The sequence below is a fragment of the Peromyscus eremicus genome, chromosome 6 (genome assembly GCF_949786415.1).
Source record: "Peromyscus eremicus chromosome 6, PerEre_H2_v1, whole genome shotgun sequence".
In the NCBI taxonomy this organism is placed as follows: Eukaryota; Metazoa; Chordata; class Mammalia; order Rodentia; family Cricetidae; genus Peromyscus; species Peromyscus eremicus.
In genome coordinates this window covers 56,320,030-56,345,024 of record NC_081421.1, presented here as the reverse complement: position 1 = coordinate 56,345,024, position 24,995 = coordinate 56,320,030, and the positions used below count along the sequence as shown (strand labels likewise).

The window sequence follows — 24,995 nt, the reverse complement described above, 5'->3', positions numbered from 1 at the left end:
AACAAAAATGCTATGGTTTAGCAAAAATGAAAATTCTGAGAAAGTTTATAAAGCATAAATTATGCATACTATTTCCTAAATGAACAATTGTCTTGATTATTCATTGTTCTAGCTTTGTTTTTGATGCTATGATTAAAAATACCCTCACAAAAAAGCAACTAAGGAAGAAAGGATTTATTTGACTTACAATTCCAGATCACAGTCAACTCTTGAGTGGAAGTTGAGGCAGCAACTTAAAAAAAATCACACCCACCATCAAGAACAAAGAGGGGATAGATGCATGGGTTCTTGCTTGCCTGCTTGCTGCCTTCAGTAACTTCCTTCACTCTTTAACAGTTCAGGGCTCAGCCTAGGAAATGATGCTGCCTGCACTGTGTTGAGTCAATTAACAAACAAGACAATCCCTCACAGACATGCCCATGGTCCAACCCCAACCACATAATTCTTCAATGAGGACTCTAGTCACAGGGCAGGTGATTCTAGATTGTGGCAGGTTGACATTTAAAATAATCCTCACAACCACATGCAGTTCGATAGCTGTGATTACCATATTTAGATATAAAGTACACCTTTTTCCATTCATTATTATAAAAAGGTAAAAGATGCCTACCATGTAATTGTTACTATTTTAACTGCTCAGGTTACAATAGAGAAATAATTAAACAATACAGAATATATTATACAATATAGGCAGAGAGCAGTGTACACAGAAATAGGAATCTTCAACGATTTTTATTAGACTTTCCAAACTGTGACATAAAGTCTCTTAACAATGAATGAGGCATTATAATTACATGTATTATGAAAAGAAAAAAAACAATATTTTTATTGTAACAGAATATTAACATTCTTCTATACCGACTGAAGTTGAGGAGTCCTCTGGATCATTTCAAGTATTTTCAGCAAAAAGAAAATGAATATCCAGTAGAAATTGGTCAATACATATTCAATAATTTCTATAATTGTAATCACACTAGCTCCACAAAATAGGCCCAGCTGACCGCCAACATCGGCTGTAATAAAAATTCATAAAGAAATTACATGTTTTTCATTAAAAAGTAAACATTATTAGAGTATACATTATTTTAATCCAATAAGTTAATCATGACTGATTTATGAATGTACATTAATCATATTATCTTAAAATTTAGTATAAAGGAGAAGGTATAAAACTATGCTTCCAAAAATTTAATTTAGACTTTGGGAGATTTGAATGCTAGGTAAAATTTTAACTACGATGTAATGCGCACTCATGAAATGCAAAGCAGAACTGGAACTTGGTACCATATGGACTTGCAGGATTATGCTGTATCTCAAGAAGACAATTTCCATGCAAATTGCATTGCTAGTGTCCTAATTATATTTTGTTTTAAACATCTATTGTGGCTCATTTAACCAAAAAATATATTTAAAACACAGCATTTTAAAAAATGTTTTTAATTTACATTGATATATACAGCATTTACATTTGAACAATTTGTAAGTATGTAGTTCTAAGGCACACTGTATACTCTTTTTTTTATCTTCATCATTACCATCTCTAAAACCTTTCCACATTCCTCTGAGGAACTCCTTTGAAAAAATTATGCCCCAGTTCCCTCCATCCACAAGACCCCAGCAATCACCCTTTTGTTTTTCCCCCTGTAAACATCCCTGCTGTAGCACTGCCTTCTAAGGAAGATTACACTATTAATAGTCTGTGTGGACTCATCTTTAGGAAACTGATGTTTCTCAGATGTTTTATGGAAGTGTGTTTTCTGCAGGAGTTTTAAAGAATTTGGAGACTTCCTCACAATCTCTCTCTCTCAGCTGATTCATGTGACTATGCTTATGCCTTAATCTAATATTCATTTCTGACTCCTGCGTGGCTTCCTCTAGTATATAACTGGATCTAGGAAATCCATGCTATAACAGCAGAAGCAGACAGTGTCTGTAAAAGAAATGACTCAGATTGTTTGCTTGGGACTTTTCTTACCCCTTGCTGGGAAGAAGAATTAATTGAATTAATTTAATTTTTGACTTTTCCAAAGATTTGAACCTCTTGAAATACTGTACAATAGTTACATAGTGATGGGGCAGCCGAAGGAGAGAGTAACTGTCAGTGAAACTCTGAGATACACATCAGTGGCTGCTTTGGCAAAATCCTGTGTGGTGGAGTCACTGGTGTTTCCTAGGGAGTATAAACACTTAATACCTGGTAGGCAAGGATAATTGATTCTTCTTCCTCCACTGATAACCTAAGCCCTGAACAGGAAATTAGTCCAATAGAAAATGAGAGTTGAGGATGGAGTCAACACACTCACCGAGTAACTCAGGTACACTCACTGCCTTTTGCTGCTGTGTTATCTTATAGTTTAAGTCACTGTAGTTTATTTCAATGTTCACAAGATTCTCTCTGAGGAAGAAAACAGAATGAACATAGCTTACAGCTGTCACCACTACTTTTAGTCCCCATTTTAGATTCAGGAACTATTTAACATTGCATTCGATCCAGCGTGTATTAGCTCAGTTTTAATCCCTTCAGCATTATCTGAAAGACACTCTTGCTGTGATGATATTTGGGGGGAAAGAAAGAAAGAAAGAACCCACCCCATCACGTTTCTATGCTTCGTTCTTGAGAAACTGAAGAAAGACAATACATGTAATCATCTAACTGTGGCCCATTATATTTACAAACTTCTGGATTATAATTTTAATTCAATTCTTGACTTTTCCAAGTTGCCTAAATGATCCTAAAGAAGTAGGGTTGTTTCCTTGTCCAAGGTTAGTAAAGAGCTGAGCTCACAGGTTTTAGTTAGAAATTAAACATGGACCAGAGTAGAAGCTGCCCTGTTGATAAATGCAATTTCCCACTTATTGTTTACATACTTGAGCAATGACTTTATTTTCTTAATGTCTTCTGTAAACCTTCACACATGGCCAGGGTGGCTCAATACCACTTTAAAACCTCTACACTTGATACAGTTGAGGTCCCCAAATCTCTATTCTCTCTACCAAGACCTCTACTTTGAATTCCAATCACGTATTTGATTGATTTTTGATAATTCCACTCACTTGTCTAATAATTTAACACACTCAAACACATTCCAAGCCAAACTCTTGATATTTTTCGTTTGGCACCTCTGAGCTGTCTAACAACAAATCTTGTTTGTGGAACCATCAGCATCTATGTAGAGTCCTGTTGTTTCACACCCTGCTCTTCCCACTGTCACCCAAGCCATCATAATCTCTCCCTGGGAGTTTTGTTACAGACATCTGGCTGGAGATTATGCTTTCAATTTGAGTTATCCCACCTCAGCAAATACCCCCTGTTCTTCATACAATAACTGATAATTCTTCAACCTGCTGAATTAGGACACTCTGGCTGCACTCCCCTGATACTCACAGGGCACTCTACAGGAAACATCTGCGTGGACGTTGGAGACTCAAGGCTGTAGAGTTTTGTTCAATTCTGCTCAAAATCTTTCCTACTGACAGTCCACAAATCTGAAGACAAGTTTTTTTTTTTCACTCTTGTTTCTCTAGATGGATTTTCCTTTGTCTTTTCTATTCCAGCACCATTTTATATAACTTACGTACTTATCATCCATTCCCCACCACAATGGAAATACATGCGATTAGACCTGGCTTGTAAATTTTATCTATCCAGGAATCCTCATGCCTACCACATCCTTTGAATCCAAACACCGAACACATGCTTATTATATAATTTATTAAAATTGCAGCAACTTAAAAATGAAGCCAACAAACAACTGGCTAAATATTAACCTGTCTGTGCTGTTAACTGAAGTTGTAATCAATTACCACATGATTTTCAGATGGCAATAGGAATTTTAATTAAGAATGGACTCTATTAGCAATGTTTCCTGAAACAAGGCATTTGCTAACATATCTAAGGAACATGGCTGTAAACCACTTTCCTTATTGTTTACAGTTTGGGGAATCAATACTCTCTAATATACTTAATTCAAAATGCACCATTAATATGTGCAGCTAATTTCCATTAGTCTAATGCTAGGTAAACGTAAGATATTTAGACAGATAATCAGCAGAAATTGTAATATTTACAAGTGATAAAACTGTTATCAAAATGGAAGAAGTTGTAATGTTGTCATGGGAATTCAGACATTTTAGCGACATTCTTGACTTCCTGTTCTCCATTGTGCTCTTAATTTGCATGCACACTGATAATATTGTTTATCTTTCCAAGCTAAATTTTAGTGATCATTTATGAAGACTATCCATCTGTGTTTTTCACGAGATAATAAATTCCTCTTCCATAAAAATATTGTGATGTTTATGCTGCTTCTCTCTGTCAGCTGACTCATCCATCCACGTGAGTCTCTGAAATTGAAACTCAAGGTCATAATGAAATGGTTCTATTGAGTCCAAGAACACTTGCTTATCTTAGGAAAAAGCATTATTATAATAAATAATAAAATAAAATCTGAGTTTTAATAACAGCAAAGAGATAAAAGAAAACTGATTATGTGTCTATATTACTAACCTCTGTGGGGCTTGAGCATTAGTATGACATTAGAAGGAGTGATCTGGTTATGCACAAAACAAACCATTTTGTGCAACTTTTATTTTAAAAAAATCCAATAAAATAATTTAAAACACCCACTTGAATAACCAATGCAATTTGATCAAATTCTGCCACAAATGAACATGGACTCCCTGCTACATTGTGACCTGCCTCAGTTAAGCTAAACTTGCCCCTATCTTCATCTAGCTAGCTACATCTGGCTAGCTATGTCTAGCTAGCTTCATGTAGCTACCAGCATCTAGGATTCTGGCAACCCCTGTGTCTGGACACTTTTGCTGTGCTATTTGCTTTGTTATCCTGGTCATAGCTTCTACTAGTTGAAATCACACAAGGTCACTACTTGTTAATTAAGAGAGGGTTATCAGTAATAATTGGTGAATTAGAAAAAGAAATCAGTAATACATATTTGTGTGGATCATATTCCTGATTCACCAGTTAATCTCCAGTACTATGCCTACAGACTGTACAAATAAAGTAATTCTGAACTCAGGAGACAGCAGAAAGTGCTCTTCTACATCAGACTTAAAGATAATGGCATAACACCACACTCAAAACAGCTCTCCATATTAAAAATGAACATAGATGTCTATATTGGAGGCAGCATATTTAAAAAAGATATGATTTTTGTGTCTGTCTTTTTATCTACTGTGTGTTAGAATTCATAACCCAAGAGGCTTGTCATGTTAAAAATGCTTTTTTAAAAAAATTTCTGATTTGTAGAGATTATTTTATTGTCTATGCATTTACACAAGGAATTTCCTAACTTTGTTAAAACAAACCGTAGGATAAACGGAATAAAAACATGTTTTCAATTGGTTACCTCAAAACAGACCTATGCTTTGGGGACACTGACATTGCTTCCTGGTGCTCTGCTGAAGGTAAGTGGGGCCTACACGATTGGTCTTTCTGTGTGCTGCCTATGCCACCATGTACCAGTTACATTCAAAGATACTCAGCTAGCACCCTGCAGGCATGGAGAGAGAGCATGTTAAACAATCCACTATGCTGGGAAATGGTTCATCCTTAGAGAGGGGCAGGGCTTCCTTTCTTGTTCTCAATAATTCTGAAGGCTTGTTTTTCCCCAATGGAGTCAAGAATCTGTAGAAATATATGATTCCAAGTGGAACAATAGGGACAGGAATAAGACACTGGTGATTTGTCTGTTTTCATTTGTGTATGTGGACTATTGGTATATAGTTAGGAAAGTACAGACACAATGCCAGTCAACATTCTTCATCGACAAGTTTCAGCAGGTTTGCTTTGTAACAATTAGAAATTATTTTTTTTGTAGATTCTTCTGGAGAACACAGCACTTGATATCCATGTTGAGGGCAACAAGCTAGTATTTGTATCTATGTTACCATACAGTAGTCCCAGATCCCTTCTGCTCACTATTCTTTTCTGATTGAGTTGTATTATAGAAAAGCATTAGCTTTTCATGTTCTTGGTCTATGCTATTCCTGTAAGTTTGCTACTAAAATATAGCAAAAAATATTTCAAATGGAGATCTGTTTGGTTTTCTTTCTCAAAAAGACACTAAAATATCATTACAGCCTTTTATTTGTAATTTGCAATAATTAACATAGTATGGCAGAGAGGAAACTAATTGGGCACTCAGAATTGGAAGTAGAATCCCACATCATTGAGACTTGGTGGGAAGAGACCGAGTTTTTTCATGTCATTGACTGCCTTGATAGGCAGTTATTTAAAATTCAATGGACTTTGGTTCACTCTTGTAAAATGAAGATAATTTCTTTTTCACCTATTTTATATAGTTATTAGGAGTCTCAAAGCACAAAGTGTACAGATAAAGTCTTGTCATGTTTTAAGCACTAACTAATATTAGATATCATTTGTATTTTCTCCAGTTAGGGCAATGAAGGAATGATCATGAGCAAATAATTTCAGTCAGCATCATATGACTATGTTAAAAGCTAAAATAAGGAGCTAACAGAGGTGACCGTATTTGACTCTAAATTCCCATCATTGTCATTATTAGCTGAACGACCTCCAAACTGCCTTCCTCGACTGACTACCATGTCATTTCCTGAAACTTCAAGTGTTCAGTAAGGAAAAATTCATGTTAATAATGAATAATTTATAAGACTAACCAGATTACCTGAGATATTCTTGGCTTTGATTCAATTTCTTGGCAAGAAATTTTAATGCTCTTTGACTTGGGAAAGTAGAATAAGAAACAGTAGCTGGGTATTCTGTTTCTTCACATGATACAGGGCAGCTAGAGTTGTGTGTTCCCATCGTGCACAGTCCCTTAAGCTCAATGTGGTCTGAAATGAAATCGAGAACAGTGCACTTAGACAAGATTCCACAATGGGGAGACAGGGCATTCTAAAATTCATCATTTCTTTTCCTGTGTTGAAAAAGACGTAGTTAACTATGCCTATTACTTTAGTAAATCATGTTTATATTTTACTGTTAGTACAACCAACAGGACAGAATATAAGACAGTTGTAATCCTTGATCCACTGAGTCACTGGAGTCAGATCTTCATTAGGAAAGAAATTCCTGGATGTTCCTGGACTATTTCCATATAAGATCAGCTGTTTGGATAGAACAGGATCGAGAGTGGTGTGTGCCATGCCACTGTGAGAGAAACCTGCAGATAGAATTCTGAAGGTCAATGGCTTAAACTATACTTACCTTTACACTTATCCTAAATTGGTGTGAAATACTCTGTTGACATAAGATTCCTTGTTTCCATGATTCTCTTAGCTTCTCAGGCACCACTGAGGTTCTCTGTCTACCAGGTTGTCACCTTTTAACTTTCACCTACACACTACTACACATTCCTATATCCACATACACACAATCCAACACACTCATATATTCACGCATGCTATTCTCATACAGATACTTTAATGAATGTTCTCTGACACACTTATACACTCATATACACTAATACCCTAACATACACTCATCTCCACACTCACATTCACATATTCTTACACACTCATATGCTCATACATACTGTACTCTCACATTCATGTGCACAGCTTTATGATCCTGTTATCCCATAGCAGTCCCCAAACTGCTGTATGTATGATTTGTTTTTCCAGGCTCTCCCTCTGGCTTTCGTCAGTGGCACAAAAACAAAAGTTTGACAGCCTAGTTCTTATTCTTTTTTGTTTTCAATATGGCATTATGGCATTTGCATAAATGTTTTGGAAACTAAAGAAATCTATAAATCTACTTCATACCCAGACCTTGAAATCTTTTATAACCATTTAAAAATATTTATTCTACTGCTGCCATCTTAAAGATATTTCTACATTGAGTTAGAAAAAAAGATTTTCCTAGAAGATTACAATAGTTAGTTATGTCAACTTGCCAAAATCTAGAATCATCTGGGAAGGGAATTTCTATTAGGGATTCTCTAGATTAGATTGGCTTGTGAACATGTCTATGGTACATTATTTATTGTTTATATTAATTGAGGTGGGAAGACCTGCCCATTGTGGGGGAACCATTTAAGGGATCTTGACCTACATGAGTGGAGAAAGTAAAGAAAGAAGAGATGTGCATTCATCAATTCACTCTTTTCTGCTCTTAGCTGTGGATCTGTGGACGTAATATGACAAGCAGTTCCTAGTTCCTACCACCTTGATCTCCCCAGTCATAGACTGTATGGAACCTGTAATTGTGTTAAATTGAGTTAAAATAAATCCTTTGTCCCCCAGCTTGTTTTGATAGGTTGCTATACCCCACAAAAATATGACAAAGCATATATAATATATTACATTTTAAGAGGGAAACCAATGATTTAAAAACATAACTCTCAAGTTATATGCAGGGATCAAATTATACAAGAATGTAATATAATATTAATAATTTGGGATCTATGCAAAAGTTTAGGCAAAATAAATCTGTTTAGGTTGTCAATACATAAGACATGTGTGGTTATGATTCTATTTACACAAAAATGTTATACGTGACACATGTTTAATTAAATGAAACAATGGTTCTTAAAAATATAAATGGTTTTCGGACTGGAGAGATGGATCAGAGGTTAAGAGCACTGACTGTTCTTCCAGAGGTCCTGAGTTCAATCCCCAGCAACCACATTGTGGCTCATAACCATCTGTAACGAGATCTGGTGCCTCTTCTGGCCTATAGACATACATGCTGGTGGAACATTGTATACATAATAAATAAATAAATCTTTAAAAAATGTAAATGATTTTCAAACTAACAAGCTGCTACTGAGTTTTACATGATTCTTTTTCTAATTTGGAATATTTGATCTAGTTGCAAAAATGTTTCAGTAATGAAAGAAAAGTCAAGGCCATTTTGATAACATAGAGAGCAGAGGTTATAAACAACATAAAGATTTGAAAATAACCCCTGAGCTATTGTGGGGCACTCTGTTGTCCTTGCCTTTAACTTAGTCAGAGGGAATTTCTTTGACTGTGTAATGTAGTGAGTGTTAACTAATTATTAAAAATTCTTTATATAGCTTCTTTTCTTTTTCATATCTGAGATACCCATAGTGTTATTTCATGTCTTGTAACTAAATAATTTTAATATAAACCTTGAAAGTAAAAGAAAAAAATCAAGCTACTTACCAAGGATGGGAGATACACAGTTGTAGTGTTTTAGTAGATCACACTCAACACCATTTCCTTAAAAACAGGAAGTGTAACATATAAAGAGTTTTCTTGAAATAAAATTTTTCCATTAGAAAAGACGATGAAGCTTTGGAATGTGCACCTATCTGGAGAAGTAATTTGGGAGACTGATTCTGGACATTGTTATTTGAGTTCACTGGTGTCTTTATTTTTGAGGATGCAGTTGTTTGAATTCAGGACCTCAAATATTTTAAATACACCTCCAGCACTGAGACACCTCCAGCACTGAGCTACATATTGGCTCCAGATTTTTGATAAAATGGAAGCACATTTCTTTTCTGTATCTTCTTCTCTAATCGTCCTTCATACTGACATTTATTCTTAGGATAATAAACATGCAGACATATAAGAATCCATAGAAAGGAGCTGCTGAGAAGAACACTGTTTTGTGATTCTTTTCACTTGTCTCCTCAAGTCAAGTCTTTATGTTTTTAAATACTTGTAAATTTTAATTTTACAGTTGCTTCCACAATTTTCATCTTGTTTTAGCATGTTCATAATCTTATAATGTAGGAATTATCATTTTCCAGATGAAGAGCTAAGCCTCAGAAAGTGGCTTGTCCTAGACCATGCAGTTAGAAAGGCCTTGGAATACTCTATCTTGTATCTTGTTTTCTCTTTATACTAACATAGTATTGCTTGTTATTAATATATAAAGTTATATATAGGTATATCGCTACACACATTGATAAACTGCCTTTAGAGAAGCAGTTCTCAACCTATGCATTGCAGTCTTTTTGGCAAACCTCCATCTCCAGAAATATTTACAATAAAATTCATAGCAGTTGCAAAGTTACAGTTATGAAGTAGCAATAAAAATCATTTTAAGGTTGGGGTCACCACAACATGAGGAGCGAAATTAAAGGGTCACAGCATTAGGAAGGTTGAAAATCACTGATCTAGAGGTTGGATTAGGCCATGAAAATGCCAATGTTTGTTATGCACCTGCTCAAGATCTTGAGACAAAGAAGAAAAATCAATTTACAGTTTATTCCCTGAGCTAATTAAAAAAAAAGCCATGGCCTTTAAATGTAACTGGATGTTTGTTTATTGGTATAACACAAGTAGTCTCTGAGGTTAGCCACAATGTTTACTGAGTAGTCTTCAAAATCTAAAGGAAAGTGTGCTCTGAGAACTGTGGACAGTTTTCAGATTGCTTGTGAGGCTATAGGGAAGGACTGTGTCCCAAGTTCAAAAAGTTTAAAAGAAAATGATGAGGAGGGGAAAGAGGAGGAGGAAGAGAAGAAGAGGGGGAGAGAGGGGAGCTAGGGAGAGAAAGAAAAAGAGAGAAAGGAAGAGAGGAAGTAGGAATAACGTGCTAGTACACACTGTCTTTTTTCCTTACTGTTTATTGAAATAACAACATTTGTGAGCCTTTATTGAGATAAAAAGATAGAAGTAGATAGAAAGACAGAAGGAGAAACACACACACACACACACACACACACACACATACACACAGAGGGAAGGAGGGAGGGAGAAAGAAGAGAGGGAGGGAGGGAGGGAGGGAGAGAGAGACAGAGACAGAGAGACAGAGAGAGTGAGAGACAGAGAGAGAGAGAGACAGACAGACAGACAGACAGAGAATATGAGGGGTTTAGAGTGGCCACAGTTTTATTCTCTCCATTTCTGTTTCTCTAGTAGCCCACATCTCTTTATGAACATGGTAAGGAAAGGCAACAGAATAAATATAAATTAAATTGTTCATCATTTCTATAGATCTTATCTATGTTTTCTATTACCTGTTGCATCCTCATAAGGACCCTGCTCTGGTGGACACGATTCTCCCCATTTTATAGTAAGCACAGAGAGGTGTGACATCAGCTAGATGTGAAAGTCTGAAATCAGACCCAAGTTTTATCCTCTGCTTAATGATTGCCTGAGGGATCCCTGGTCCTGGAAACACCTGAGACTGTGTGCAAAGAAGCCTACAAGTTTCCTTCACAGTCACAAGGCAAGGACTTTCCCAACAGTGAAATCTTTAGAGTCTGTAGTGCTATATGTATACATGATCCAATTTTTAATTTCAAGTTACAAAACTCTTGACATTCATTCAATTTAAGGTACTTAAGAACATCTGATTTTAACCCTCTAAGAAAGAATTGAGGACCTAGATTGACAGTATCATTTTCTTTCCCAGAAAACTTTGTGATGCTTCCATGCTTTCAAATGGACCAACTGAGATAAAAATTTGGCAATTGGGCCATTTTCCAGCATAGACTTTCATGAGAATGGAATACTATTCAAGGACACACTAACTTCCTATGCTTCCAGTTAGGCAGTGTGGGGAGAAGTTGTCAGTCTTTACCTGGAAGCAGAAAGGGCAAACATCCGCACTGCTGCTGGATGTGCTGGGCTTTGCACTCCTTCAAACAACTGTAAGTGTTGTAGGTGGTGAAGTCCCTCAACTTGATGTTAGGATTGCACTCTCCCCACGGATATTCCTGGTGGACTGTCTAAAGACAGCAGATGCCAGAGTTAGGACACAGACTTCTGCCATTTTCCACTAAAGGATGCTGTACACTTTACTTATCTCAAAGTTTTAAATTTATTTCAATACACTAAATTTACCCATTTGTCCACAACATTATCTTGAAAGTCCCTGAAGGCCACTATAACAGCAGCCTTTAAATCCTTAACCTAAATGTTAATGAAAACATCAAATAGACTAACAATTCTAAAAATTAATTCACATGAGGAAAAAAAACATTTATGCAAATGCTATATCATCATTTTACTCAGGTTACTCACAAACCATCATCAACCAATGTGAAAAAAAAATTAATCCTTTATTGAGCAACTGTTAATTAACATGCAACAAGTACTTTGCTTTCTTTTTGTTACTTGGCTTTTAAACGTTGTAACTCTGGAAACGAAAAGCTGTCCACTCGCCAAGAGTGCAGGGAATGGATGCAAATTCAGAAAGTTAATTAAGGAAGTTCCTGAGTTAAAGGCAGTCTTGTGGAAGCCTGCCACACTGGCTTGTCTCCATGGCTGCTGCTCTCCCACTTTTTTTTTTTTTAATTTTTTGCAGATGGCTTCACAGAGGAAACATTCAATTCTGAAGCCTACTTTGTTGTCCTGTTCTTAATGATATCTGAATTTGCCTTGGATTTAATAGGCTTCCCCATGCTCACTTAGGTTGTACATGGGAATCTACTGCCTTTTCCCACAGAGGAGTCTCCAGATAAAGGAAAAGCATCTGAAATGAAGTGTTGGCCTTTCCAGTAGTAGCTTAAAAACATAGGAGATAAGGGTCTCTCACAAAAAAGGTTATTTGTGTGTTTAATGCATTCATTACCAGCTAATCCTCTCTCTCTCTCTCTCTCTCTCTCTCTCTCTCTCTCTCTCTCTCTCTCTCTCTCTCTCTTTTCTGCATCTCCCAAGTTCTTACCTTCAGCTGGCGCATGGTCACCCGGGCATGCATCCCCACAGGAGAAGACAAACCTAAGCCATCAAACTGTGGCTCCTTCTTGGGTGAGTGAATAACAAAGATGATCCCAGCATCAGCAAAACCAGGCATGGGATTATCAGTAAATTCCTCCTGAAGGGAACACATATACACACAGAGGTAATAGTTCTACAAGAGTTCAAGGTTTGCTTTTATCAATGCATGGTGTATTTACTTCCTAAAGTCAGTTATACCAGATTAGGTTTAAATCTATTGTTGTGTGAGAGGTGTGGAAATTTCGTATCTAAAACACACTTTTCCAGGCTGAATCCCAGGCAGTTAGTTGCTCCTGAGTAAATCCACAAGCACAGTGGTGTCGGCTGATGACCTCACTTCCTGTCAATCTCTTCTCCTAGGTGCCTTTCAGAAGTTCCTACTTGGCTCTTCTTTTTTCGCTGCAGGTGTCTTTGTAATTAAACCTTGTTTAAAATTCAAATGTCTTCTTCAATAATTGTGAAATTTCACACTATTTCTTTAACAGCTTTTTAAAATCTATAAATCTATGTCAGGTAAAGATACTAACATGTAAATTGCTTGTGATGCTGTAGTTTCAGGATATAAGGAAAAGGTTGAATGTGTGCATATATTCTTCGGTGAATCAGTTCACTATTATGTAATTATCCTTGGGGAGCAAGCTTTAAATTCCTGTAACTCAGAGGCCCATTTGTCCTGGACTTGTTAAAACCTAAAAAGCTTTGACTAGGTTGGGTTAGAGAACTATCTAGGTGCCATTTGCTTACAGAACATTACATTACATTTGTAGGTTTAAATTGTATCATACAAATATTTGGGTTTTTCCACTATTAAAAATTCATAATTAATATTTAAACTAATCCTAATGCTATTATCTAAATAGTTTAAAATTGGTCAAATATTTTCTGAGTGCAGGGTTGTGTTTGGGCATAAGTACAATTTTTTGAGCAAGACACAGGAGGAAGTTATGAAGATGATATTAACAGAAGTTCTTTAAAAGCAATCATGACCTCGTTCATGTTTATGAAGGAGTAAGTCATTTGCTGTGATTTGGATGAGGTGAACATCTTTCTCTGCCATTCATTGTTTGTCTTTCAATACTTACTCTACCAGCATGGCAGAGTACTAATTTATACACCCTTGACAGCAGAGGGCAGGTATGGAAGCGATTCATTCAGCACCTTTGAAGTCACAGCAATGCAATTCCTAGATGTTGAAACATCTGAGTCTTAGGTTCAAATACAACTTTCCTAGGCCAGTTACAAATAGCAACCCCAAACAAAAGCAAACCAATGAACAACGAGGCTTAGTTTAAGTACACTTATGATTCTTATACAGTAGGGTCTTCTCTTCCTGTCAGAGAAGAATTCTATGACTAATCAATGTATATATGAAGTTCTTCTCAAAATGCATTTTCATATTCAGATGAAAATCCTACCACAATTGCATTTTTAATGATAGTGTCATTAGCTATAGACATGGCATGACAGAACTCTCCATTTCTCTATTCTACTGCATAAATGATCCCTGGTTAATAGAAAGTACTAGAACAGCAAACATTGTCTATTTTATGCCTAAAGGATCTGATTTCTGAAGCTCCAAGACAGCAGTAATCCACAATTCATTGGGTGTTAGAATAAGTTGGCAAAGGGTGAAATAAACTCAACTGGTGGAATTTATTTGGCAGAGAAAAACATATTTACTAAAAATGGAGTCCTGTGCACTTGTTGCTTTTCAACCCAGACTAGAATGAAGTGAAGTGGATACCTGGTGGACATTGAAGAGCAGCTTTAAGCCTCTTCCAGACAAACTCACTTTATTCTTGCTTTGGATATTCTCACCATGGTTAAAAGTAAAGCAATTTCCATATTCAGTAAAAACGTGTTTGAAATCCTCCAATATGAAAATAAACCAAATAGAACACAATCAGTGGAGAACTTTTCCATGCCCCAAAGTTCCAATCACTCTAGCATTTTTTCTATACTTGCAAATGTTTATATGAGGAGGCTTATATCAGAAAGATTTGATAGTCCGGCAATTTATGCATGTATATGATCAACAGTTTTCACTTGTATAATGGACATTTAGGTCAATTTGCATGTTATTTTTAAATGAGACATTTTCATGTATAATTAAGCATGCTTCTTTACAGCAATTAAAAATAAGACTTTACTTTTTAAATATTGATTCATGGAAACATATTTTTAGGCTTTGGTGAATGGGCTTCCACACCCCTCCTTTGACAAGTCACAGCTCCAATCATATGTTCTCTGTGGAGCCGTCACATTCTGCTTCCTGTTGACCTCTTATGATAACTGGTCCCATCCTCCGCAGAGGTGTGCATGTTACCTAAGCTGGGATAATCTGCATACCCCGACCTCTTGCCTCAGCAACTGTTTTAGGAACTGATGATGAGCCTACCCTTAGATTCTCACCTGGATTCTTGAGTGCTACTGTGTCACTGTGAGAAAATTACTGGTGGCTGAAGTTTTGGGTCTCTATGGGGAGAGAGCATACCAAAAGCAGGCAGGAAAAGTTAAGAGACGGGAAAGAAGCAGCAAAGAAAGGAGGCTCGTTGGTGTAGCGTTTTCTAAAGCCAGTTCTGCTTTTATATTACCCAGTTAACTAAACCAATTTATATATTTTACTACACAGATTACTAGAATTGGGCTTCTGGAATAGATATATTATCTTGCTAGTGAATTTAAATGTGTTAGTAAACACAAAGCAAGGAAGAAGAGCCCCTTCAGGTTAGAGTTCAAGCCATTCCTGCTGCTTGTCCTCATCCCTGTCAACTCTCAGGAGTATCTACTGTGTGCCTCTCAGAAGTATCTTGTGCGACTATAAATTTGATGTTCATAGAATAGGAAATTGTATACGTAGGAAATAATGGAACAGATTCCAGTCATGCTGTGTTTTGCCTTAGACTAATTGTATAAGTAATTGAAACAGAATTTTAGACATATTCTGCGTGGATATAAAGCTCACCACATGTATTGTGCATGTGACATATAATTTTTAGTTGAAGACTAGAAGACTTATTTCTGTGTATTCTCATAAAATGCTACTATCTTGAAAACAGTGGGATAGCTGCTTAAGGAAAACAGAAATGCTTTCTTCAAATACGGTGTCGAAAGATAAGGAAAAAATTACAGTATCCTATGGTGTTAAGCTCTATTACTTTGGAAAAAAAAAACTATGTTCAAAAAAGCCCTTCAAAACTTTGGTCATCTAGCGTTTTTCTCTAGCCACCCCCCCATGTGTATTTGTGTGTGTGTGTGTGTGTGTGTGTGTGTGTGTGCACCCCACTTGCACACGCATGTGCACATGAAGTATACGCACATGTGTGATGCCGAAAGGCAACTCTGAGTGCCCTGATCTGTCACTTTCCACCTTATTTCCCAGAGCTTGGCTGGTATCCAGCCCCGACAGCCTCCTGCCTCTGCTGCCTGCAAGCACACAGCACCACCAGCTTTGCAAGGCTGCTGGATCTGAACTCTGATCACCACGCCTGTGGAGCAAGTAATGCCCTTCCCCTCAGCCATCCTTCCAACCCCTTAGATCACTTCTTGAAAAAAAGAAATTTGTCCCCCATGGACCCCACATCTCCTGCTGTTGCAAAGCAGACATGAGCAGAGCTGACAAAATGTACTTGTATAATCAGGTTGATTTCTCAAGGGAACAACTTTATTTGAGCATAAAACGGAACAAAACCATAGTCTACTGTCTTGATTAGATTTGGAGAAATTTTCAACCATTACCTTTGGACCACATGGTTTTCCAAAAAAGTCACAGTGCAACAAAGTGTCCTGATTGAGAAAAAAACCATTATTCTTGACAAATTCTGTAATGCTGAAGTTTTGGTGACTTGTGACAAAATCTAAGGTCTCTGGAGATTCCGTGTGGTTGCCACTAATTTCCTGAAGGCGGAGGACTTTGGAAACTACATCCCACAAGAAGACAATGAAGCCAAATTTTGATACAGCCTCTGTTTGGAATCTATAAGTAGGAATGAAGGCATTGGTTAGAATGATAAAACTTTAAATTTTCTAGAAGACAGAAACAAGGCAAAGCGACATTTATAAAGGATTATATTTGTTAAGCAATTTCCATTATGCATCATGTTGAGATTTTATTCGCATGCCTTACATTCTTTCAAAATACAGTTAGTGATTTCATATTTTGATCCTAAAAACCCTTCAGTGAGCAGTTTTCCTCTCTTCTCCTTGTCTAACAGCACAAAATAGAATGGGTGGTCCGTTCTGGAGAGGGTTCCATGTCACCCAGTACATGGTTTGCGTGTCATTCTAGAATCTTCTTATGTTCTAGACTTTGTCATTCCTTTCTTTGAGAAACTTATTAAATTTGCTTTAACTGATCTATAAAGGTAGAAGTTAGGTATTTATTAGAGGGATAAGATGTGAATATACTCTGTAGTGTTTATGTAAGTTGAGCATGCCTGGGTTACTTTTTTGAACATAACACTCTCCAACTCTATCCTCAATACAAACAAAAAGCTTTCAATTTTAATGTAGAATATGAGGATTTTTTTTTGCACATTTGCCACAGCTTTGTTATCCATTAATCAACTAACGACCTTTTGCATTTTTTCTGTTCTCAAGTACTGAATGATGCTGTAATTATTGTTGTCATATACATGCTTGTTTTGCATATTGACTTTCTTTTCTTTGGATAAGTGGCCAATAGTAGGCTTTCTGGATAGTGAGAAGTTCTATATGTAGTTTATTGAGGAAGCAAAGCCCTACTTTCCACGTGGCTGTAATAACTTAACTCCTACCAATAGTAGACAAAGGTTACTCTTCCCCCACATCCTCAAAAACAATTCTTATTGGTTGTCTTTTCAGAAATAGCCATTCTCACATGAAGGGTGTTGATAGCTCGTGGTAGTCCTGACCTAGATTTTATTTTCAATTTTTCCTTTTGAAATGGGGGGGGGTTAATTATTTAATTAGTAGTTTCTGTTGAGCTATTTTCAAACTAATTATCAGAAAGTTATACTGAACATGATTAGTGCTTTTAGTATATTTTCCCATTTTTAATATTTACAGATATTATCCTTGTGGTGATAATAATCTTGTTATATTATTTACTTATTTAAATTTTTTGAGAACTTCATATATCAGCTCTATATCTATATCACTCCCATGCCTTCCTTTACCCCTCAAACTCTTCCTGTGTCTACCTCCAAAATTTATAATATCTTCTTTAATTATTATTGATGTGTGTGTGTGAGTCCATGTAATTTTCTCTATATGTTTTGTCTTTAAAGTTTTCTTTCTAGTACAAGCCCATATTCAATCTTTTCCCAATGAATATGAAACAGATTCAAAACAACTAAGCAAAAACTCCAAGCTAATACTATGTGATGCTCCCTAATATGTCAAAGATTATAATTGTTTTAATGATTAGCATCTAACCTACTCTAATGTCTTACTCCACCGTCTTTGGTCCGTTCATGGCCAGCCTTACATCCTGATCCTGCAAACATCCTACTTTGAGACTCTGAGACAATTTTCTCACTCCGAGATAGTCCTGACATTCTTCTAATTTTATTATGTTTCAACACTTCCCTTTTCTCAGTCAAAAGCATTTCTGGAACTATTTTCCCAAAGTTAGTAAATAATAGATTTTGATGAGAGGCACAGTTTTCATCCTGAATTAATGGTCACACTACAACTTTGATACACTATAGATGCCATGAGGCAATGCCTCTCATGGATTCTTTTCAAAATGACTATACAGTGAAATTAAAGAATTGGCCCTCCTGTGGGTGGTATAAATATGGGAATAAAGTTATTAAGAAAGACTTCAGCTTAAAATGTTCTCATAAAATATATTGTTACGCTAAAGAAGGTTGAGCCAATACTGGTAATTTCATCACATTAAATGATATAAATAAAGCCTAGCAATATTAGAAACAAAGAAATGAAGTTTTTATAAGATACATAGAACCAAAATGTCTTGCACTGAGTTTATTTTTAACTTTGACACACACTTAAAAAAAAAACCTATTCTTTAAGAAAAGTTGTTGATTGCTGAGAATAGTGGACAAATGTAGCGTTCTTGTCTCCCATGCATGGGACTGGATTCAGAAGTTGAAATTGCAAGACAAGGTTGTGCCGTGCTTCCACAATGTTTGCCTTAATGTTTTATGAAACATATCCTGGCAAGAATCATATTTATATGGATATATATATATATATATATATATATATATATATATATATGCTATCTATTGAGCCTAACATATAAAGAATATATAATAAAATATAACAAAATGTATTGACTTCTTTAAACAATCTAATACCTGGAAAACAATTGCTAAATATATTCTTACACACACCAGTGGCTCAAAACTCACTTCCTAAAATCATATACCCCAAATTAAAAAGTTTCACTTGATGCCTGAATTAATGCCAGGTTCTGCGTTTCAATGAGTTCCGCCAATATATCTTTACTGATAATGTTAAAGAGAAGAAATCTGGAGAAGAATGACTTTTGGCTTCCCCTTTGAGCAGATTGTAACATCTTACTGGTACTTTCATTAACTGACAGAATCCTTAACATATTTCATTAAAAATCCTTTAGTCTGCATGCACACACATACACACATGCATACATACATGTGCACACACATGCATATACACATGCTTACACATACATGCATACACACATTTACAAGGATTTGGTGAAAATAAATGATCACAATGATTGTAAAGAGGAAGAGACAGAAGAACATGGGTGGTGTGTTTTGGAACACTGGTTAAGCACATGAACTCTTAAACATAAGCCACTGTCTTTAGTTTTAGTAGAAGAAAAAGAAATGCAGAGTTTTGGCAAAACGTAATGGAAATTTGTGGTGAATTCTATAATAATGATATTTAGCAGGAATTGGATACAGAGCTATTTATAATTTACTAGATTAGTTCCAAATAAAAAGGTCATGAATAATAGCTCATTTCCCAGAATCTATCATACAACTTAATTTTTCTGACTCTGTGCCAAATGTCCTTTATGAGATTAGCTCTTCTTGTCTGCACACTGCTTTCTGTAAAGAAACTTTTCAAAACTGAAATTAATGGATATTTTTAAGAAGCTGCAAGTGAAGCAGATTGGCAACTCGAACACGCATCTATTAAGTTTCATATACAAAGACTATATTGAGCGTGACATTGAGTACATTGAACACTAATGCACTAAGAGGCTGATATAGATGAAATCATTGACAACTTTGCATTACTGTTTACACATAAATGCAATGTTACTATTAAATCCCACAACTGAGAAGAATGTATGTCCTTTTCCAAAAATATAAGAGTATTATTATATGATTTTTTTCTGAAACTTTCGTTCTTTCTTTTTATCTTCAGCATTTTTAAACACATATTATTTTCTGCCTCAAAACACAGGTGTTAGTGAGGAGAATTGTGTCAGTAAGGCCAGGATAGGGTAAGCCCATGTTTGAGCTGTAATCTTCACACACACACGGGCCCCCAGGGAATTATTGAAAAATTTTGTTCCCTTCTTAGGTATCATGAATGCCTCAGCAACATTTTTAGCTATCAGTCTCCTACTGATGAGATAGTTCACCACAGAAGAGTGTTGTAGCATTGACCTGTGACTTCTTTCTTCCAGCAGACACATGGGGATCGAAGAGATGCATGGTATCCCCAGCTACCATGCCACACTCATCGAAAATTTAACCTCGGCTACATGGACCTGGGTAGAGATATTGTGTTGTCAACCTGAATTTCCCAGGACACATTGCAATCCCTGGCTGCGAGGTGAGGCACAGGAGCTTTGGTTTTCTTGCCTAAATCCACCAAGGGGCCAACTTTTGTCACACTGAGACAGAAGAGGATGGGAAAGGAGGTACCCTGTCCAAGCTGTCCAGAACTTCACTATCGGTTCTGACATTCAGTTAGTAAATACTCATGAAGGATCGTGTCTCCTTAGGCTATATTTCCTTCAGACTGAACACTTGAACAGTTCAGTTTCTGAAAATGATTTTGCCCACAGTTACAGTTGATTCTCTAGGAACAGTGACTTTGGATCTCCTCACATGGTCCTTCCAGTGTTTCAGCGTCTTTCAATCCAGTGTACCTGCAAGTAAGCCTTGCCTTTGTCATAGTGCATGCCATTTCAGTAGTGTGAGGCAGTGGATACTGAGGATCTTTTCTCTTGTGAGAGGGTTGACTTATCTTTGCCTTCTGACACCTAAGTGCATAAGTTGAAGCTTTAAAATGTTAGTGGTCACACAAACCCCTTATAACAATGTGTCCAGTATTTGTTCTCGAATTGCATCAGAAACAAGAGGCAACATTACTAGAACTGATGTCACAGAAAATACATAAACTGTTTGAATAAATTACATATCTATCTATAGCTATCTACTCTTTCCCCCTACACACACCATACACACACACACACACACACACACACACACACACACACAGAGAGAGAGAGAGAGAGAGAGAGAGAGAGAGAGAGAGAGAGAGAGAATGAAGGGATCTATCCATGATTAATTCATTAATAACCCATGAAAAAGAGTTATTAATAAAGTCATAAAGTCTTACAAAGGTACTTTAAGACTCCAGTGAAATTCCTAGATATGCTCTTTCAAGCGTCACCAAGGACAGTCCCAAGGCTTTGTTTGTGAAGCCCTCACAGGAGGAAGCTGTCCTAACTGCTGACCTGGTTCAGTGACTGCGACTTTCTGCAGTGGACTACAGTCTGGAGCTTGAGAGTGGCCACGGAGAATGTGGCCGAGTGTAAAGGTCTCCAGAGCTCAGGGCCCTAGGCAACTGACCAGGAAGCATACCTTTGGCTCTCTAGCTAGCCCCACCTCTATCTACTAAGACAGATATCCTATCATATTATCAACCAAACCTCGTATCTCCAGGTACTGTGCATTAGTTCTCTTGTTAGTTCCTCCTCATCTCCTCCTTGGAACCTCCAGTTATGTCCAAAATACTCCACATAGCATCCTTGGGTATATGTCTGTATTCTGCTACTAATTACCCAATTACATAAAGATTCCCCTCTCTCATTAGCATACTTAAGTTCAGGAAATCACATTATTTTACATCTACTTAACCATAGAGTTTGATACTTACCCAGCATGTTAATGCACAAGGGAAGGGAGGCGGGATGGATGGATGAAGAAATTAACAAGTTTCTTTCTTTCCTTATCTTTGTTCTTTAAGTTCAATTTTAAAGTGCCAATGCTTTTACCTATGTCAAATACTTCATCAGAACACCTTATGTTCATTATCCAAATCAGTCCATACTAAAATTAATTAAAAGTCACGACTAAAGCAATGATTCTTACCTATTCAAGTTACAGAACGTCACGGCTGGGAACTCAATCTTCTCCACATACTGAACCTCTATAGATGTGGTGGTCGGCCATGCGAAATAATTGACCAAGCGGCTGTAGACTTGCCACACCAAGAGGGAGACAGAGCCCAGCACCACAGACAGCCAGAGTGCCTTTCGAACCCTGCTCTGGTTCTGGGCAATGTTATAAATACCATGAAAGGAAGTGGAGATGGCAAACTCACGGTCAAACTTCTTCCGTTCAGCAGGAGATGGCAGTGGTCTCTTTGAGAGGTAATGCTTTATCTTTCCTAAGAGTCCTAGTGCCCACAAAATAGACAAAAACAAGTCAATGAGTTAGAAAGACTTAAAGCTATTCATCAAAAACTACAATGCACAAATGGCTAAGCAGGTTACTTCATTGCATGCGATTCACAAAGGCCCCAGAATCATTTGCATTGGGTGATTTATTTAGGAATCAGTAAAAGTGCCGATGAGGTAAACCTACTGATAATCTGCTAATGTCATCTGGTATCAGCTCTGATTAGGGAAGAGGCATTGATGACCGGCGCATATTGGTGTGTTGTGAAGGCCAGCTTCCACTGAGTTGTTTGTGACAGCTCAACTTTTAAAAATAGTCCTAGATTACCCTTTCTCCCTGAAGAATCACAAAGTTCCTTGGCATGGGTTAGGCTTATTCTCTGGAGAGCTGTAAGTGAAGCTACAAGCAATCAGTTCCTCAGCTAATCTTTGTCACAGTCTTGTAACTGTTTTTTGTGTTGTGACTTCCATGCATTGAATGCTTTTTACACAACTGCTTTATCCCTTGGTTGGCTAATCAGAATGTTTACAGTTCAGTGGTATGATCAGCTTCCCACCTGTTTAGAAAACGAACTTGTCCTTTTGAGATTCCCACAATAATGATTATTGATATTAGTTGGTGGAGATAAATGAGAGTTTCATTAAAATATATTTGATAATATATTAAATAGCCATCCCAAATTTTCCTTCAGTTAATATCATTTTGACCTGGTAATAGAAGATGCAAAGCTTCTCTGACAAGTTAAGAGGATGAGGATCACTTGCAACTGGAGGATTCAACTTCTGGTCTAGGTCTCCTCTCTTGTAACCTAGGCAACTTCAGGCAAGTTTCTCAATCTCCTTCTGCTTCTTCTATTAACAGACAGCAATAACATCTGCCTGATGACTTTTCGTGTTAGTATAATGCCTCTCATGGTACATTACATAGACCATGAGGCACACTCAACATTATTATGTATTTTTATGTTTTATTTTCTAATAGTGATGCAGCAAATGGTTAAATATTCAGAGTTTTAAGAAATATTTTCAAGTTCTCATTTAAGAAACGAGTCCTCGGACAGGTGAGATGGCTGGCTGGCTGGCTCTTAGCGGGTGAGGGCACTTGCTGCGCAAGTCTGATGACCTGAGTTTTATCTTTGGAACCCACATAAAGGCAGATGGAGAAAAGTAGCTACACATTCGTCCTCTGATCTCTATATATGTGCAGTGGCACCCAGGCACCCATCCCATATCTTACACACACACACACACACACACACACACACACACACACACACACTACTAATAAAAATAACAACACAAGCCGGGCAGTGGTGGCGCACGCCTTTAATCCCAGCACTCGGGAGGCAGAGCCAGGTGGATCTCCGTGAGTTCGAGGCCAGCCTGGGCTACCAAGTGAGTTCCAGGAAAGGCGCAAAGTTACACAGAGAAACCCTGTCTCGAAAAACCAAAAAAAAAAAAAAAAAAAAAAAAAAAAAAAAAAAAAAAAAAAAAAATAACAACACAAATCTCAAAAAAATGAGATCTTAAAAGCCTGCTAAATCTCACAATAAAGTTAGTTAAGATTTTAAATCTTTGCTCCAATTCAATAGATATCACTTTTGTGAACTATGCAGTATTAATTTTTTTCTAAAATGCTCCAATCTTTACTTATCATTAAGTTAGTTTTTAATATCTTGCTAGTCTCTAATCAGTTAAGATTTTTTTTCTCAGTTTGGAATAACTAATGATATAAATGGTATTTATTTACATTTTCTAAAGTTTCCCATTTCATTCACAGTACATGGACACTTAGAAATATTGTTACAATATTAAAACTATTACAAACTTTGAAGTCATGTTTCTATCAATACCATTTGCTGGAATTGTACCATAATCTATAGCAGCATCACATGATTTTTCTTTTATATCAGGTTAACCAGCACATATAAAACATCTGGCAAAGTTTCAGGTAAAATCAGAAGGCTGAAAAAGATCTTATTGATATTATTAATTATCAAAATAATTATAATTGTGATCAATTTTTATTACTTAATCATTGCTTAGAGGCATTTATGAAGACTTTACCAGAATTGAAATACCAACTCAGCCGTTGGGCAACTGGCAATTTCCACCTTTCCTACTGTTAGTGAGAAGAGTGATCTAGAGGGAAGTACCTAGCCAGGCGAAGGGCTGCTGGCTGCAAACAGTACTACGAATAATACAGTTCAGGTTTACCTTCAGACACCAGATCCTACCATAAAGATATACTCATCGACGGCTGTGTGAACCTCACCAAGGCATTTTCTGCTATTTGTTAGAAATGTAGAAGTTTTTCATTAAGTATTTCAGATGAAATGTGAAACTGTGGGGCGACACATATCTGCTTAGAAGCTCAGAGCCTGCAGTGTAGGGACAGAGGGTGGAGTTGGAGGATTTCCTACCTTTCTCAGCATGTGTCTTTGATTTCTCAGTGTGTTCCATTGTTTTTTGCTCTCAGTGATCTCAAGCCCTCTGCGTGCATCCAATTTTTATCAATAACAATATTCATTTTGGGCTCTTTATATAAAATACAGCAGTTAAGGTTGTAAAATGTGGGAGCAATTTAAATATTTGTGTTGCTATGTTAAGCCTCATAAAGCACTTAATCTGTAAATCAAAAACCATTGACAGAACCAGCTATGGGCATTTATAGACTGGCAAGAGGCCACTGTAGATTGGAAACCAGAAAACATCA

The 24,995-nt window shown here is 36.7% G+C and overlaps 1 protein-coding gene across 1 annotated transcript; it reads right to left on the bottom strand.

Annotated features, from left to right (window-relative positions):
* Positions 1 to 852: 852 nt before the first annotated feature.
* On the bottom strand, positions 853 to 24,742 carry Asic5 (acid sensing ion channel subunit family member 5). The gene is made up of 10 exons (XM_059264753.1): positions 24,703 to 24,742; positions 21,972 to 22,278; positions 16,381 to 16,618; positions 14,387 to 14,512; positions 12,590 to 12,739; positions 11,504 to 11,651; positions 9,133 to 9,189; positions 6,669 to 6,837; positions 2,304 to 2,395; positions 853 to 1,013 (listed from the first exon to the last, which is right to left on the bottom strand). The coding sequence occupies exons 1-10, from the start codon at positions 24,740 to 24,742 to the stop codon at positions 853 to 855; spliced, it is 1,488 nt and encodes a 495-aa protein (XP_059120736.1).
* Between the last annotated feature and the right edge of the window lie 253 nt (positions 24,743 to 24,995).

Coding starts and splice junctions, on each gene's coding strand:
- Asic5 (XM_059264753.1), bottom strand. CDS start 24,742: ATGGAACACACTGAGAAATCAAAGACACATGCTGAGAAAG. Junction 14,513..16,380: donor GAAAACCATGTGGTCCAAAG/GTAATGGTTGAA, acceptor TTCATATTGGAG/GATTTCAAACACGTTTTTAC. Junction 11,652..12,589: donor TGACCATGCGCCAGCTGAAG/GTAAGAACTTGG, acceptor TGCTGTCTTTAG/ACAGTCCACCAGGAATATCC.